The sequence below is a fragment of the Plasmodium coatneyi genome, chromosome 4, assembly GCF_001680005.1.
Source record: "Plasmodium coatneyi strain Hackeri chromosome 4, complete sequence".
Classification (NCBI taxonomy): domain Eukaryota; phylum Apicomplexa; class Aconoidasida; order Haemosporida; family Plasmodiidae; genus Plasmodium; species Plasmodium coatneyi.
Window position 1 is genome coordinate 1,003,135 of NC_033559.1, and position 18,519 is coordinate 1,021,653.

Here is an 18,519-nt window from a genome sequence, read left to right on the forward strand (position 1 = left end):
GGGAAAATGTTCCTAAAGGAAATTTTTCTAAGGAACAGGTTCAAAGTTCAGATTCAGGGTTTTACGGAGGAAGACTTTGTTCCAAAGGAAGATGTTCGTAAGTAAGATATTCCTAAGGAACATGTTCCAAGTTCTGATTCGGGTTTTAGGGAGGAAGACTTTGTTCCTAAGGGATAGGTTCAAAGTTCAGATTCCGGATTTAGGATTGATGTTCCTCTCATAGATGTTCCTAGGGAAAATGTTCCTAAAGGAAGTGTTTCTAAGAAACAGGTTCAAAGTTCAGATTCCGGGTTTTAGGGAGGAAGACTTTGTTCCAAAGGAAGATGTTCGTAAGGAAGATATTCCTAAGGAACAGGTTCCAAGTTCAGATTCCGGGTTTAGGGTGTAATATAAATATTTTTTCTGTTTTTTCTTTTTTTCGTTTTGTGTATTAAATTGTTTACGTTCATGTGTGGTCAATATAAGTGGAAGTGAAAAAATTTTCCTCCGTTCACGGATGTACTTGGAAATTTTTTTTTATTGAAGATCCAAAATATTTTCATTAACTCTTTTTTTTCATATAGTTTTTTAATCTTAATAATTTTTTATTCCTTCTTTTTTAAGTACATAAATGCTATTTTAAAGAGGTCAGCACTTTCTTTTTTTTTCTTCCGCACCTCTTTTGGGAGGATTTTTCCCCATACAGTTGCTCATACATACAAATGGAAGAAAAAAAATAGAAAAAAAAGAAGCCAGCAGTCTTAAAAATAATTGTTGGAAATGAATTATCCCCCTTTTTTGCACACAAACTATGTACATACATATGCACAACACCAATTTGAAGTTGACATTGGAAAAAAGAAAAAAAAGAAAAAAAAAAAAAAAAAGGGCGACTTCTTAAAGGGTCAAAAGTCAGTCACCAAAATTTCGCCCACTCGAAGTCGGAGTGGCTGCTGAAAGGAAGAAAATAATTCCAGCACGCTATAGGGGGAAGCAGCGAACCCAAAGGGATTTGTGTACAAACGTGCATGCAAATGGATTTGACAGCCGGCACAAACATGCGCCGCTGCATATAAATGCGGACTTACGTGCTTGCGCGCGAGCGAGCAAAGCGGGGAACCTGCTTGAGGAGTGAACTGCAGAAAGGGAAAGCCACTTTAATTTTTTTTTTTTTTTTTTTACTGCCTGAGAGGGGCCACCATGGGGTTTCGCAATGCTCGAGAGGGACAGCTTACTCAACATACGATCCACTACATTCATGTCGTTTCATCCCTAAACGTATATGTTTCCCTTTTGTGCGGCCCCCTTCTTGTGGGTTAGTGCCTGATTGACAAATTGCCACGCCGCGTTCAAAGAAGATTCCGGAGCGTAGAGGCCATCCCACCATGGAGGGGGGGGAGAGTGGCCCGGCCCACATGGGCCCCGCAAATGGGACGCAGGAACTTCCGGAAACGCAGGGAGCGATTGCGCCGACTGTTGCGGTTCCCCCGCAGAGTGCTCAGGTGCTCACCCCGCAACACCAGCAAATCGTAGACGCGCTATATGACACGTGGTCGAACGACCAGGAGCGTAGAAAGGAGTCCGAGCGAATACTGAGCGAATGCGAAAAGGAAGAGCACTTCATTCTATACCTTCTAGACATTTGCTGCCTCACAGAGGTGCACAACAACGTGCGGAAGCTGGCCATCATATACTCCAAAAATTTGGTGAGTCGTTTCTGGAACTGTAAGGACCTCTTCCATTTTAGTAACGATATAAAGAAAATGGTGAAGGAGAAAATTCTGACCATCCTGGCCAACCGGAGCACCGTGAGTTATTACTACAAGGAGTTTTCCATCCTTCTGAGGAAGGTGGCCAGATACGAATTGGTGAATAATTTCCCCCAGCTGCTACAGTTCTTCGTTCAGGAATTGAGTGCGTTTGGGGGTGGGGACAACCCGAACAGCTTCGGTAGCCCCGGTACCCTCGACTTCCGCTACACCATGGACGGCCTTTGCAGCCTATACATCTACATGTATCTCCTGTACAAGGTGCTTCGGGAGCAGTACAGCAAGAAGCTGCTAAAAGACAAGAAGGAAACTTTCCATATTTCGCAGAAGTTTATCGACTGCCTTTACCCCATCTGGGAAAACAATCTGAATATGCACTTTCAGCGCAATCTGAACGAAGCGTGTATGTGTGGCAGTGAAGGCACGTGCAACAAGTGCTTTGGGGAGTACAGCGTTGTGATGGAGCTTGAGGCGAAGCTGACATTCTCACCAGGTGTAAGTTCCGCTGAATGTGTGCCCGTCCAGGGGAGGAGGAACAGCAGTAGTGTTGACGGGGGCGAGTCCAGCGATGTGCATTACGCGGGGGAACCATCAGCTGGGGGGAGTGACGCCTACTGTTGCCACTTTAACGCAGAGAGCGACAAAAAGGTGAAGATCCTCAAGTTCATGGACAGCATTCTGCTGAATTTAATTATCAGTAGGGACGACGTTCAGAGGGAACATGGGAGAATCTGCCCAGGGGGGGAGGGTCGCCTAGAGGGTGGTCACTCTGAACAGCGTGGCCAATCCCAGCAGGATGACCACTCCCAAACGGATGGCGAGTGCGCCCTGCGAAAGAAGCCCTTCCTGGATTGCCTGGCCAACAAAACTATATTCTACCTCAAATTCGTGCGCAAGGATTCCCCGCTATACTACCTAAAGTACTTGAAGTTCCTGCTGAGTAGCTTCCTCCACATTATTGAATTTCAGAGTGCCTTACATGAGTATATAAAAAAAGACACCACGGAGCAGTTTATCTGCCTGTTCTTGAAGAAGCATCTGAGTAAAGATCTATACATAAACAGTGACTGCTATGAAAGCAAATTTGTAGACATCATTAACATATGCATTGGCATCCTGAAGAGTCTCTTCTACCACTTCTGCTTAAGTCAGTACAACATGATAAAGCAAAAGAAGGTCCGAGAAAATTACCTAACGGTAAAAAGTATGATTAGCAATCAGAGTACCTTCAACGAAAACTATACTGAAAAAACAGACCTGCAGACAAAAATTATTAACACCCTAGTGGTGAACATTAACAATCTGGAGAATGAAAACAAAAAAGGGAGGGTAAATAAAAACTACACCTTTAGGGATATACTGACATATATAAGGGAGGAGGTGAAGTACGCACTGACTAGCGATGACTATATTTTAATGCACAATCAGAAGGCCCTGGAGATATTTGAGTTCTTGAGGACGCACTGCATTAACATGTCCGCTGAGCAAATCATGGATATTATGCTGAATGTTAAGGATAAAGATGGACATGAAGTGGAAGAAAATATCTTCTACTCATCTGCAAGAGAATGCATTATCGAAATAGCATCCGAGCCTTTTCTCTTCTCAATCTTTAGTCACTTCTTCGAACCCTTAATTAACTCCCTACATAATTATGTTCACATGATTAAGTCCGTTCCGGACAACTTGAAGGACCTACAGGTTCCAGAATTTTCTGAATCAATTATTGAGCTGGATGGATACTTAAATATTTACTACGTGTTGTATTCATCTTTACATAAGAAGATAAAAGCGGAGCATATCCTTTGCATGATTCAGTTTTTCACCGATTACTTGTCCATTGAGTTCACCCACCCCTTGGTCAGTTACCGCATTGCTTTAATATTAAAAGTGTGGATTAAGAATTACAAGGCTTCCTTTCCCTTCATTGATGAAGTGGCTGTGCTCATTTTTGAGAACATCCGCTTGTTGTGCATGCACTTGTCTCCCAAGTGTGTCGTGGGTTCTCTGCTTCGGACCCAGCCCTCATCAGGTGGCTTGGGCAAGAGGGACGCTCCCCCGGAAAACCACTACGCCGCCATGTCAGCCAATTTCCTCCCTCTCGTCTTCTTCAAATTTGTCTGTTTGTTCAACTACATATTTAAGTATGAGTATGTTTACGAGAACTACGACTTTATTAACGAGATTCTGGTGGGCCCCCTTATAAGTCTCCTCACACAGGTGCGTCATCGCAACGCAGAGGCACACGCGAGTGTGCATGCGAATGTACAATTAAATTACGCGTTTCGCTTGTCCCGCGTTTGATTATGCACCAATAATGTCGCTTCTTCACTCCTTGCAGATCGCCTACCCAAAGAGCATCCAGAAGATCCTGCAGATCCTCAGCCATATCGTCTTCATCAGCAACAAGGAAAAGGACATAACAATTTTCAAGGACAACTACAACTTTCTGCTAGATCTCTATAAGACCAGCAACCTCTCCATCAAGGAGTACATGCTGAACATCCTCGTGCAGATACTGAACAAGAATTACGAGTTTGGCTCTGGCCTGGTGGAGTTCACCCCCCAAGGAGGGCGACGCCAGGATGTAAATACCAACTCTGCCTCCATAAACACCCGCGGTGATGGCAACCACAACCAGAGTTATTACGCCCCACAGGGTGGGTCATCCCCCCACGGAGGTGTACCCAACAAAGGGGGCGATGATTATGTACTTTTCTACTTCAGCTTTGACGTAATAGAATATACCATACTGGGGAGGAAAACCACTGAGCAGTTTTCACCCCCAGGTGAAGGTAGACAGTATGCACTGAATCCCCGCGCCCTCCTCCCGTGCGGAGGAGACAATGAAGTAAATTTATATGTAGACCAAACCATTAGCGACAGTTTCTACACACTGTGGTTGTGTAATCTGAAGATCATTTCTAAATTATTCTCCGCAAAAAATGAGGAGATAATCAAGAGGGTGTGTTCCTTGTATGTGCGGACGGTCCACGTGATAAGCGAGCACTTTAAGAGGAAAGTCTCAAGAGAAACGACGCACGAAATGAGTAGCTCATGTTTTGATGTCCTCATGGAATACATGTGTCTGTTCATCCTTCACGAGACGCACACTTTTTACTTGACGTACGAATCTGCCTCAACCAACGTGCTGACTAACGAAATCTTGAAACCCCAATTGCTAGCAATTGTTAGAAATAACTTTACCCTGGATGATGATGGGAACACGGAGAGATGCATCTACGTTCTGCACGTCTGCATGGGTTTGTATAAAAATAGACTGAAGGACGACATGCCCATTCTTTACAACTATGTGACAAACTTTGTGATCATATACTTACTGAAGGTGGTGTTGAAGTACATGGGGAAGTTCTTCCCTCTGTATACGTGCTTTGAAGGGTCACCCAAGGGGGGTAAAAGCAGCGAGAAGGAAAGCGAAAAGGAAAGTGAAAAGGGTAGCACAGGGCATCTACAGGGGGACAGACACGCAGAGCTACTTTCGCAAACGGAGGGACACGTACCGAAGACGGACAAGGAAGATGCAACCCACCACAAGTTCATGACGCACAATGAAAGGCAAACGAAATACATATACGACAATGTGCTGTCTTATCAACGTGAAGAAAGTTTCGATACCCACTTTGGCCTGCTCCAAAATGATCTGAAGCAGCTTCTAGGGATGGAATACCTAAAGGACTACGACCTCGGAGCGGCCTTCAAAAATTATAACTTCTACACAGTCAACGAGGATAATTACACCTATGTGAACAAGCACACGGTGCTTACACTGATAGCTATTTTGTCACTGGATGAATCTTATCTACTCCATTATATTTTAATTTGTTTCCTAGTGTACTTTCGAATTAATGTACCTCTGTTCCTGTCCTCCATCTTTTGTCAAGCCCAGTACATACACAACAAGAGCGTCATGATGGCACTCCTGCTGTTCATTTATGTACTCACGGAAAATTATCTTTTTCGTGACTTTGTGCCTTCCCTGGTCAGATCCCACTTACGAACCACCTGCAGTAGTAGCACCCCCTACCTGGAAGAACTCCTCAACGACAAGAACAAATCCTCTGACCTGTTCACCTGCACACGGGAGGACTACACATTTCTCATCATACAGCTGCTTAAGCTGATTAATACGATACTGAACACGAGCAGGGACATCTACATTGAGAAGAAGAACATCCTCCACCTGAACACCGTTTCGTCCAACTTGAGCGCAACGAAAATGTACCACTCCGCTGGATACAACTGCGTCATGCGTGGAGTACTAAAGTACGACGACCTCCCGGGTAAGAGCAGCGAAGGTGCAATGGTTACAAAGGTGTAGTGGATGCAAAGCTATTCCTGTGCTCACACATACTGACCCCTTTTGGATGCTATTCACCAATCCGCTTCTACCCCCCGCTTCCCCCCCCACAGGCGTGTGCAACAAAACCCTCGATAACGTCCTGACCTTCCTGTTGGACGTGAAGGATCAGGACGACCGAAACGAGACAAGCGGCATTGTTAACTACTTGCGGGAAAACGTCGAGGGCATGAACGTCGCCCTCGTCGACATGTACAAGAAGTACTTGGGTTATCAATAGGGGGCGACCCCCTAACCCCCGTGCGGAGTTGTCACGAATGGACGCGCCTGTGAGAAGAGGTCGTTTAGTGGAAACCATTTCAGGTGCAACGCGGAGAGCGAAATGGGTGAGGCACCGCACGGCAGGACGTACACACGCGTACGTAGATATCGTGCCGGAATGGGGAAGACTGAACCGAAGGAGGAACCAAGAAAAGGTGGAGCTATGCCCATGAGAAGCGTCAAAATAGTGAAGGTGTATCACGTAATGGTGAAAGATAAATTGTTGTGATGAAGGAAAAAAAAAAAAAAAAAATTTATTAATAAATTAGTGATAAAATAGCTAGCCAGCTAGCCAATTGCTAACAAAACAAGCGGCAAACGTCCCACCGCGTGATCATTGCAGGGAATAAATATCAGTTGCCCACATTTTTCAGTTCACCCCACTCGCACACAGTGGACCAGTAGTACATAAACAGGAGCTGCAGAATTATGAGATTGTTAGATTTCTCTTCGTCCTCATGCTGAGCATTTTGGTTAATATTTTGGGGACCCCCCCCTTTTTGGTGAGGCTTGCCGGACATGAGGAAAGCGGCGCAGTGTTGCTGAAGAGAAAGTCGTCGTCCATATGGAGGAAGAAACACATGTGAGGGTTGTTTCGAAGAAGAATTTTTACAGTTTTGTTGGACGCTGAAACCATGGGAGGAGGATTGTTAAGGAAGTTGGACTGAATATAATTTACAAAAATATTTTCGAAGTTTTTTTTATTTTTAAATTCAGTTATGTAATTAATTCTGCTTTTTTTCCGTTTTATTACGTCGAAGATGGGTATGTTAATATCGGCGAGAGCGAAGTGGAAGATCCTTTTGTGAATACTTCGCCCTTCCCCCTTACTGTCGTTTCCACCACCACCCATCCCCTGTGGTGACAACTCCAATTTTATGAGAAAGATTATCGTGTGCCTTTTATATATATTTATCTTTTTATAATTTAGGAGCCTTTTTATGTTTCCAATTTTTTTTAAGTCAATGAAAAAGCGAGTATGGCGCGGCGTATTTGTGCCTTACCCGTGTGTTTAAATATGTGTCCGTGTTCCCATGTGCGTCCGCAGAAGGGCCGTGAGATTCATCATCGAGAGGGGTATCCCCATCGGGCGCTGCACCCCCCTCAAGCGTTGTACGCGTCTCCCGTGCCCGAGAATACACACCTATCAATGTTTTACAGGTGCCCCACCCCCCGCTGTGCTTAGATGGCAATGTTAAGCCATACGTGTCATCGGCGTACGTTTCTTTCTTTCATTCGTTTTTTTTTTTTTTTAAATTCATTTACAATTTTAGTTAGAATTGTTTTTTTTTCTCCTCGCGTTAGATCCCTTTTGTTTTCCATGTTTATCATTTGTGCGATCATCTCCACATGTGCCTTTTTTTTTTAATCCTTTCTTTTTTCCTTGCGACTTGTTTGGATATGTGTACACGTCGTTGTTGGGGCACTTCTATTTGTCGTCTCCCCCATCGTTGTAATTCGTATCCTTCCACCTTTTTTATCCATGCTTGTTTGTAGTCTCCTTGTGTATTGTGGTGTTTTCCCCACATTCGTGCAGGAGGCTGTGTATGTGCCTGTGGGGATGACCGCGGATGTGGTCGCGCATGTAACCGCGCTTATAACCGTGCTTATAGGTTTCCCCCGCTGGCCTTCCCCGCCGTAACATCGAAACAGTCGGCGAACTAATTCAAGAAAAACATTTTTTTTTTTTTCGTGCACAGTTTAGGGAAAAATTAAACATCTCCACGTTGTGTTGACCCACGAACTGCTCAACGTACCTGCGCACAACGGAGGACATAAGTGCATTGCAAAAAATGTGATATATAAATATGTGGTCAAAGTGGTACACCTCACGTTGGTACAGGATGGTGTGCTTGTCTGCAATCTGGACTCTGTCATTGTGCAGGAGGATTTTTTCTCCCTTTTTTTTTTTTAATATCTAAAATGAATACCATTGGGGGGGGAGGAGAAGGGGATGATGACCCCCTCCTTCCTTCCCTTTCTTCTTGTGTTGTCCCCGCTTCGGAATTGTATCATTCCGCCTTAGCACCCCCAGTACTGCCTTTCGTTTCTATGGCTGTATGTGGATTCCGTTCTTACTAGAGCTGTTCAAATTTCGAATGATTTTCTTAACTTTCCTGTCGTACGCAAACACCTTCATTTCGTTTAAAGTGCTGTTCGTGTCTTCCCCGTTTAGCGGTCTCTTCCCATCGCTAAATCGGGCGTACAAAAGAGTCACCGTTTTGACGGGGGGTTTGAACATTGCTGCGGAAATTTTTATACTTAGCATGCGGGTTGAGCACATCTCCGTTTGTTCTTCCCCTGGACAACATCTTATTGATGTCTTTTCTCCTAACAACATTGCCATTTTTTCAAGTAATTTTTAATCGCAGGTAGGGTCCCCTTTTAGAAGGTCTCTTTCTGCACCTTCCACGCTTAGTGCCTATCGCAACTGCAGCAGAACTTCGTCCACTATTCTGTACGCCTCCTCCACTTGTCCTTTTTTTTTTTTTTTTTTTTTATTTTCAGTTCTGTTATTATTACCTCCAAATTAAAATCTACAATCGCAACTGCAATTTCATGAGAATAAACTTATGCAAAAAAATTATTCAACATGAAAGCTAAACCCCCTAAATATGAGGACTGCACTTTGGAGTATTTTTCTCACTCGTGCAGCACCGAACGGTGAACTGTTCTTTTTACCCTTTTCGACATACACCACGAATGTTTTATAACTTATGAGCACCTCCCCCCCGTAGAAAAATTGAAGCGCAAAGTAGTTAACGCTCCGAAGTGTACAAATGATTCGGTTCAGTTTTCGCAGCTGAGTACATTATGGTACTCTCTCATTTTCGCATTTTCGTTTTTTTCATATTTTTTTCCTTTTAAAAAAGAAAACCCCCCCTTTTTTCTTATTTACCCTTTCGAAGAACTGGAGAAGGGTGAGTTACCCTTCATACGAAGTGCCATAATTTGGAAAGACCTTTTTTATCCCGTTCGCCGTTGCTTATTATTTTGCTAATCCTGGCATAGTTATATATAAATGTACGGTCTATGCCAAAGTAGCGCATATAAAAGGTACATGTATGAATGTATAAAATTTTTACAAATACGTCTACTACAATAGTTATAGTTAGAATGCCGATCAGGTACTTCACTTTCAAAAGTGTGCTTTTGATATTCGTACAGGGTAGGGTCTAAAAGGTTTACCACTAGCTTAGCATTTGAAAATTGATACAGGCTGCAGAACTGATCTAATGTAAACGAATTTTTCCTATTATTAATTTAAGAAAACGGCTTTTCCTTCGCTTTTTATATTCACCTTGCTGCATTTTAGCACGGTATACAAGGGCACAATTTTACGTTGTATATTTATTTGTACGATTATGCGTATGTCTGTATAGTTATACATATAATATGGTATTAATATATATATGTGATTTTTTTTTTTTTTTCTTTTTTTGTCCTACATTAAACAATTTTGGCGTTCACTATTTTAATTAATTTTTTCTCTTTGCAAGACTTTCGAGAAGGTTTTCAGATTTGTCCGTGTTAGCATTTTTGATGAACGAGACAATTTTATTCTAATGAGTCAAATTGAATTATTCCTTGAACGCTATATCCTAAGGTTGTATAAAAAAGGCGAGAGCGCATTAATTGTCTTTCTGGCATCTACATAATTAAGCTGAGGAGCACTGTTCCCTATATAGATTAATTATGCAAATATATCTATATAATAATATTATGCAGCACCAATTTATTTTTTTCGTATTTTTTTTCTTTTAACAATTCATCCATTTTAGCATTGTTAAAAAAAAAAAAATTAACGGAGTATATTAAAAATGACGTTCATATATATGCCGCTTTTATAAATAAATTTATTTTATTATTATTATTTTTTTTTGCGTGCCTATTTTTGGTTTTTTTTCTGTAGTAATCAAAGATGCAAAAAATGTTAATAAATAAGATTAACAAAATTTTTTCTGATATGTGAAATACCTGCCCTGATGAGCATATTTCTTTCTTTTTTCTTAATACCTGTTGGATTGTTAAGAAAAACAGGAAAAAAGCATATTTTTGGCCTAAAAGCGAGACAAAAAAATTGTTCGCAAAAAAAAGTACGCCATTTTTTTTATACATAATTGTATTTTTCTTCTTTGTTGGGACATCTGCCTATAGAGAACATTCTCTTCAGCCCTGTGCCCTCAAAGAAGCCATCATAAGCTAGAACTCGCATAAACATATATGCATATATTTATACATATATTTCTGTATGTCTGCAAATATTAGTACTTACGCATAATCCGTTAAACCCCTTGCGAACATTATTAATAGTTTATACGCGCGACAAGCGTTGATTGCATTTTTAACCCCCCTCTCTATACAAAATTGTAGCACCATTTCAACTCCAACGAGTAGTTGTCTTTCCATTTTTTTGAGCGCTGTACAATTTAGAAAGTTCTAAAGTGATTTAATTTCTTGCTTTTATTTTTTCATTTCCTTTTATTTATTTATTTTTTTTAATTTTTGTACCCTTTTTTGCTTTCTCCCAAATTGCGAAAATGCTCAAGAAATACATTGTTGTTATATCCGCTAACCTACTGCTAAACGTAGCATTTAATTCGAGTCCATTTGGTGTGCATGCCTTGGACACACTAACAGAACGGGAATCATCAAATGCAGGGGAAGAACATGTTTCGATTAACTACGAACCGCCAGAACAAGATTCAAGCGAAGCATGTGACTACACTGTATTAGAAGAATACAGTGACTGTGGAAATATAGCAAATGAGAAGTCTAACAATGAAAAAGATGTAGAACCTCAAGGCTCAAATAAAAGTATGAAAAGCGAAGAAAACGGAACACAAACAGAAGAGGAAGAAGAAGAAAAAGTGGAACAAGGGGAAGGGAACTACCATGACGCCTCTCATATAGATGGGCAAGAACAGGCTGATGGACAAAACAATGATAACGAATTAGCTGGCGAACATATAGTACAAGAAGTGAACGGAGATGTAGTAGTTTTAAATGAAAATACATACAGCATTGAAGAATTAGAAGATCCACTTGACAGCTATAGAACTCTCTATTCAATTTTATTTGCAGAATTTGAAACAACAAAAACGTACTTAACTAAAATTATGAACTGTACCACAGATGAAGAAAAAAATGAACTGTTAGAGGACCACATTGGTATTTTAAAAGAAATGTATGAAAATAGCAAACAAATTGAAAACTTTAGATTACCCTTCGAGATAAGGGATTCTATGGCACTTCGAATAAGTGACCGCCTTCGAGATTTCTGCTTTAGCGAATACCTAACAGATTCAAACATTTTAACATTACAGTCTCTTTTTTTAGTAGAATTAGAAGTTTTCAAAGGTCTCTTTTATTACTTAAAACATAAGAACACCTATAGTGAAAGAAAGGAAGTTATAAACGACTTAGAATTAATAAAATTATATCACGAAGAATTAATTACCGAAAATGGCTTGCACCTAACAGACGAACAGCTAGACAATGCAGCAATGAGAGTATCCAACTTTGTCCATGACTTATATTTTATGTGCTTCTCAAATTATCAAAATATGCTTATATTCCGTGAAATAAGGGATGCAATCTTACAGGATGCAATCACCACATAAATCACGCTCTGAAAATCACGCATTAAAACATCCTCTTCCTAGAAGTTTGCCTAACTTTTTCCGTAATAAAGATTAAGCAAGACCCCCTAGAAGCGCTGGTTACGCGAATGCGTATACCTCGTGTACCTATTGACATCTGTGTGTATACACGTTTGTACCTACTTTCTCCGAATTCTTTTTTTAATTGCTTCCCTTGGCTTATGCTTGGATATTTCCTCACTCCCCTAATGTTATGAATTATCGAAGGTGAAAAATCCTAGTGAAGGAAGTTTCGTAAAATATTAGCATATTATCTCGCCGCATATCCATTATAAGCGCCTTCCCTTTTTTATGTTTGTTTTTCTCCCCAATTAAAAAAAAAAAAAAAAGGAGAAATGCTCCGAATACGCAAATTGCAAAAATGAGATGATAATGATAATAATAATAATATTTCCCCTTTTGCTTTTACTTTCACGAAAGCAGGATGTAAGGAGAAATGAAAGAGGAAAAAAGGGAATGGCATAAAATGAAGGGACGTTTTGATAAGCCACGCTGTTGAAACGTTCCACCTTTTTTTTAACTTAACCAAATTTAAAGTTGTTTACATATCCACCTTTTAAACCCACGAAAAAGGAAAAGAAAATTGTAAAAATGCTTCCTTATTCCACCTGTGTTTTATGTTAAAAAAAATATGTACTTTTTTTTTGTTGTTTTCATTTTTCACCCCCGTCTTGATTTAGTACATTTATTTGTTTATTTTACAAAGAACTTTACAGCATCCATTAAATTATATGTAAAACAAACTATATTCAACTTTTTTCAATTTGTATTTTATTAATGTTTGCTTTAAAACGTACCACCCATCCATGCAGCTATGAATCGCATATACTAAGAATTACTGTCAGATGAATGATAACAAAATGGACGTTTAAAAAAAAAAAAAAAAAAAAAAAAGCGCCATTTTTTTCCCACGGAACTATTTAAAAACTGGTACACTATTACAATTTTTTTTCTTTGTTAATCTTTCCATCATATGAGATACCGCAATTTTCCTAAAGATTTCCATGAACACTGGGGTGTGAGATCCCACACTTTGTACACAATTCGCTTTATACTTGTATAGTACACGGCATAAAAAGCTCTGTACATGCAGGGAAGCGCGATTTGGGAAAAAAAAAAAATTCCAGCAATTCTGTATGTACGTTAAAAGCAAATTCGTGTATGTACATACGTGTACACACACGTACATGCTTAACAATTCGTTGCGTTAAAACTGGCTAAGCCGGAAAACGAAACGTAAAAATTGCGCCTGCTGTAACCATAACTTAAACCTACGCTGTGACCTTTTTTACAGCTAACATAAATCCCATTTGGCGTTAAAAAAAAGTGTATATAGCACGCGAAAAAAAATGTAAAAAAAATGGGCCATACGTATATAAGTTATCCCATATACCTGCTGCTTCATATGCGGGTAGAGTATATAGCACCTATGGGATTATATACTTCATTCTCCTATGCGTTGAATGAGTGGTGAGTTTTATAATTTCACCAAAGATATGTTACCAATGTGAGGAAGAGAGGGGAGGATTTTTTACATTACTACATACAGTACAATATTATATATATGCTATATACTAACCCCCGTATGTGTGTGGGGGGATGGGTAAACTTTGAGGGTTCACATTCACCCTTTCATAGGTCAGCGAATTTCTTCCTTGAAATAAAGTAAAAAGTCACGATGGGCTTATTTATTTGCTGATATAGAAAATATGGTAATTGCAGCCACTATTACCCCTTCTCCTTTTTGACGGTTTATTAAGCCCTTTTTAAATAATAATTATTATTGGGCTCTTTTTCCGTGTTAACGTTGAATATTCATGTAGTATAATTAAATGCTTGGAGAAATGTGCAGGTGGGGTTATTCATACCCCCATTATTATTTCATCATATTTGCTACAATTTTGTGAGGAATCCCCCACTCATTATATATATTATTTGCTATTTTATATGGTATACTTACAAATGATTGATGCGCCTTTTTTTTTTTTTTTTTTTTTTTCCTATTCCTCTACTGCAAAAAAGAAGGGGCCTTTATTTATTTTTGTTTTTTATGCTATATATAGGAGAAAAAATGAAACTTGTGCTGTGACTAACCAGAAAGGTACGCGCACCCTTGGTATACGCCCCTTAAAAAGTTATTGTGCAGGAAGTTATAATTAAAATTTTCCTGTAAAGCAAAGGGTCGGCGGTATTTTTATATTAATATAAAGCATTGCCATGATTAATTCCTTAAAATGAGGAAGAGAAAGAAAGGGCCAGGTGAGCTCTTCGCTTTTTTGCAAGGGCCACGCGGTACGCTATTCGCGTACTACTACTATAATAAATACTACTATACTACTCACCCCAATGCCCCTCTTAACCTATGAGAACGTACAAATAATATATTATATATATAATTATAGCCCTTTCTATGCAAATTAGTTATATTAAATTAAGCGCACGAGAAAAGGCACTCCCTTCCTCAGTGCTGCCGTTTTTCAACAAAGTTAGCACCTTGCTTCCTTCACTTTTTTACTTTTTGGTTAGGTTAGTTCACCCTTTTCATTTAATGGGTATAAACTTAAAAAAACAAGCGCGCTAAGTTTTCCATGTCCAAAAATCAACTCGCTAATCTATATATTTTCATATAGAACTGCCCTAACCTTAAAGGAGAAAAATTATTATTTAAAAAAAAAAAAAAAAGAAGCAAAAAGAAAAAGCCGCTTTTTTTTTAACGCTGTACCAATAACTAACTGTGCCAGGTGTTTATTTTTTTCTAACTGGTTTACTCGCTACGCCACAGAAGTTTTTTCTATTAATTTCAAAATGAATATATTATCAGTGAAGAAGGGGGGTTTATGGAAAGTAAAAAGTTAGCACAAAAAGGACGCAATCTAAACACTAGTACAGAATAATTATAAAGTGTCATTAAAGCGCTAGAACTATATACATGCAAATTAAAAAAAATTAAGGAAAGGTTATAATGGTGGGCTTGTTAGAAATATACTAACTTTTGGCAAGTGCGCATGAAAAAAAAAAAAAAAAAAAAAAAACCTAACTACTTTCTTGCTTTAAAATGAAGCACAAATTGCATAGTTTTTTTTAACCCCTTCGAAAATATGCATATTATAAAATCGGTTCACCAAAAAGAAGCTGTTTTAAATTAAAAAAAAATAGATTAATAATGGATGAAACCTGCTTTTTATAGCTTTTTCTTAATGCAAAATTAATTAAAATGAGAACGTTTCTAGATAACTTTTTATAGATAAATAGATAACTTCTTTTTTTTTTTTTACTAAGAAAATTTATCTAATCAATACGGCTTTTAATTAGCCAAAAATCTAACCGCACCTAAAGTTTTTATAAAAACTATTAAATTTATATAGAACTTTAAAAAACAAAATTAAAAATTATATTCAAAAAAATATATTTAATTTTTATTTTTTAAAAATATTTTTTAAAAGTTTTTATAAATTTTTATTCAAAAAAAAATTAAACTTTAATTTTTATACCTTTTTTTAATGAAAAATTATATTTTATCGAACATTTTAAAATTTAACAAAAACGCCTAAAACTTTTATAACGTTTATCCTAAATAACCAAAAAAAAATCCTATTTTGTTCTTTTTTCGACTTTGTTGCTTTTGCGCATTTTTACTAATTTTTATTTTTATAATCCATCCCAATCCTCCTCCCCCCTTTTATACAAAATGAAAATCACTAAAGTATTATACCTCATTGCTGCTTTGTTAGCAGTCAACTTCATTGCCCCAAGCTTCTACAATAATGTTGTCGAAGCAAAGAAAGCAGGTGGATACAAGAAATTATCTCCAGCTGAAAGAAAAAAGAGAAACCAAAAGATCATGATGATCTCCTCCATTGCTTCTGGTATTGCCGTACTCCTTGGTACTGCCTTAGGCTTAGGTATCCACTACAAGAACGGTAGCGGTAACAAAAAAGGAACCCCGTCCCCAAGAAAAGAGCCATTACTTGGTGCCCTGAACCAAAAACCACAACAACCACAACCCCCCAGAACCACGTACTAAATGGGAATAAACCTTTAGTCAAGGGGAAAACAGATTAACCACCAAAATGGGCATACAAAGGGCATTTGTGGGCTTTATGATTTAGAAGCCCATGGATCAAAGACCTAAACAGAAGATGAAGCCACTTGGGAGATATGCACGCCTATATATATATATGTACAATTAAGTACATGTGTATATATATGGTGTGACATAATTACAACACTTCATGGAGCCATATATTTTTACCGTACTACTACTTGAGATGACAAGCAAAAAATGGAGAAGGGAATCCCCAAGAAGAGATCAAAAAAAAAGAGGAACCGAGCCAAGACACAAACAATCCCCCTTGCTGATGATGTACTTATATTTTTCAAGAGAAAGCTTTAAGAGTGTTTAATGATTTTACGATAATAGAAAAATTAAAGAGCTGCATATATGTATATATATTATATATATGTAACTTTTTAAGAATGTTTTTCTTTTTTATCTGCTGCTTCTCATCTTTTAGCAAAAAAAAAAAAAAAAAAAAAAAAGCATAAAGAAGAGTAATTTTTACCTTTTGTGGAATGAGATTTATAATAAGTTCGTAGAGGTTGCATAGAAGAAAATATATACATATTTTATATGTGTATATATGTGCCTGTATGTGTACCTATATATATGTATATGTACCTATGTATATCTTTTATTCCAACCATTTTAGATACCCATTGATTAGTTAGCTTGATATATAATAGATCCTTAGACCTTTTAGAATAGAGCCTTTACATAAGAAATAACCTTTTTTTTTTTTTTTTTTTTTTATTATATATATATATATTGATAACCAATATATATATATATGCCCCTTTTTATTTTTTTATATATACAAAAAAAAAAAAAAAAAAATATAAATCGTGTACATTTTTCTTATGTAGATTATTATAAGAGAGGTTATACATATTTTTTTTAACGTATTAAGTTCTTTGAAGTAATTTCATTTACTAAGCGTGAGAAACTGAACTGTATTTTAATCCTTAAAATGTTTTAAATTCTGGAAATTCATAGACTAGATAAAAAGACCAGTACTGTGTAAAATATATAGGAGCTTTATTTATAAATAGTAGAAAATAAAGCGGAGGAATAGTACGCACCAATATTTTACACTGTCTCCTTATGCAGTGGTTGAGTGGAACTGGCGAGCCACAACAAAACCGGTGTGTGTTGTGGTAGGGTTGAACTGTACTGCGCTGTATACCCGTCGCCTTAATCTGAGTCCATTAGAAAGTGCTGCCACCCTTCTTTTTTGGAAAAAAGGGAGCATATTTAGCAGCTCTCCTTATCTGTCTTACGGAATAGGTGAATCTTAAAAAAGGTAGTTAAAATTAGGTTTAATTCTGGAGGAGGAGAGCAGGGGATTTGGGGTGTGGGATCCCCTTCGCTGTAGAAATTAAATCAGGAGGTACAGTTTGTTTTTACTCCATTGTGTTAGATAATATACTGAAGTAGAATGCATGAGTAGCCACTTTTATCGATACAATTGGTTTCACCTTTTTTCTGTTTCTTAAAATGCTTATGCATCAACAGAGAAACAACGCCTCCTCCCCCCATGCGTCACACGCACATGATTGCGATTCTGTTAAATTGCGAACAAATGATTAGGCAATTTTAGGACGCTAATAAGCTGTGTGTTACTCTCGCCCGCCTCATGGAAATAATATGTTCGCATGTAGAGGCAAACGCACCATAAAGGGGCAGCACATCTCCCCTGCTTCCCATGACATGGCATGTATCACCCCAAGTGTGTACTTACACGAAACACACAGTTTGCGTGCTCATTTAACATGGGGAAGTGCGACTGACGCGGGCCTATTATCATGGCAGCTGCTTGGCCAGTGTGTGTTGTCACCCTTTAAAAATGGGCACTAAAAAAGGGACCTTCTGCGGTTACGATGGGCACGCTTACATACAGAAGGGGAGGGGGAATATCTCCGTGCGCAGTGGCCTACACAGTTACTTGTACACCTGTGTTGATGCAACCCCCTGCCCTTCGCTGAACGGCGATAAAGTGGAAAAGAGTCAGCATGTGGTGTGCATATCTTTGCCTCGTCCTAGGCCACTTATTTTGGGAGGTCACCAAAAAAAAAAAAAAAAAAATGCCAATTGACAAACCTTTCGACATTAACACACAACGTAGTTCCTTGCTATCTTCCTTTTACCAGCACTTTGTTCCTCTATACCATGGTCACGCATGGACATAATACATACGTATGATATCTCATAATACCTTCACCATTAGACGCGTACATTCCTACCTTCCCATTCTACTTTTTCATTAAAGTTTTAAAATTAAAAACGGTAATACAAAAAAAAAAATGGACAAAATGGACAAATTTTGTAGCTATATCCCCGTTTCAACTTATTAACAAGAACGTGGCAGTAAACCAACTCCAACAATTTACTAACAGCAACACAACTGTTGTG

The 18,519-nt window shown here is 38.4% G+C and overlaps 3 protein-coding genes across 3 annotated transcripts; all 3 read left to right on the forward strand.

Annotated features, from left to right (window-relative positions):
- Positions 1–1,364: 1,364 nt before the first annotated feature.
- PCOAH_00008140 (Uncharacterized protein) lies at positions 1,365–6,346 on the forward strand (the record flags this gene model as incomplete). The annotated part of the gene is made up of 3 exons (XM_020057624.1): positions 1,365–3,968; positions 4,090–6,049; positions 6,180–6,346. 3 exons carry the CDS (start codon positions 1,365–1,367, stop codon positions 6,344–6,346), a joined length of 4,731 nt encoding a protein of 1,576 aa, XP_019913106.1.
- Positions 6,347–10,928: 4,582 nt separating this feature from the next.
- On the forward strand, positions 10,929–12,011 carry PCOAH_00008150 (Uncharacterized protein; the record flags this gene model as incomplete). Its single annotated transcript, XM_020057625.1, has 1 exon — positions 10,929–12,011. One exon carries the CDS (start codon positions 10,929–10,931, stop codon positions 12,009–12,011), a length of 1,083 nt encoding a protein of 360 aa, XP_019913343.1.
- Positions 12,012–15,738: 3,727 nt separating this feature from the next.
- PCOAH_00008160 (Uncharacterized protein) lies at positions 15,739–16,074 on the forward strand (the record flags this gene model as incomplete). Its single annotated transcript, XM_020057626.1, has 1 exon — positions 15,739–16,074. One exon carries the CDS (start codon positions 15,739–15,741, stop codon positions 16,072–16,074), a length of 336 nt encoding a protein of 111 aa, XP_019913238.1.
- Positions 16,075–18,519: the final 2,445 nt, after the last annotated feature.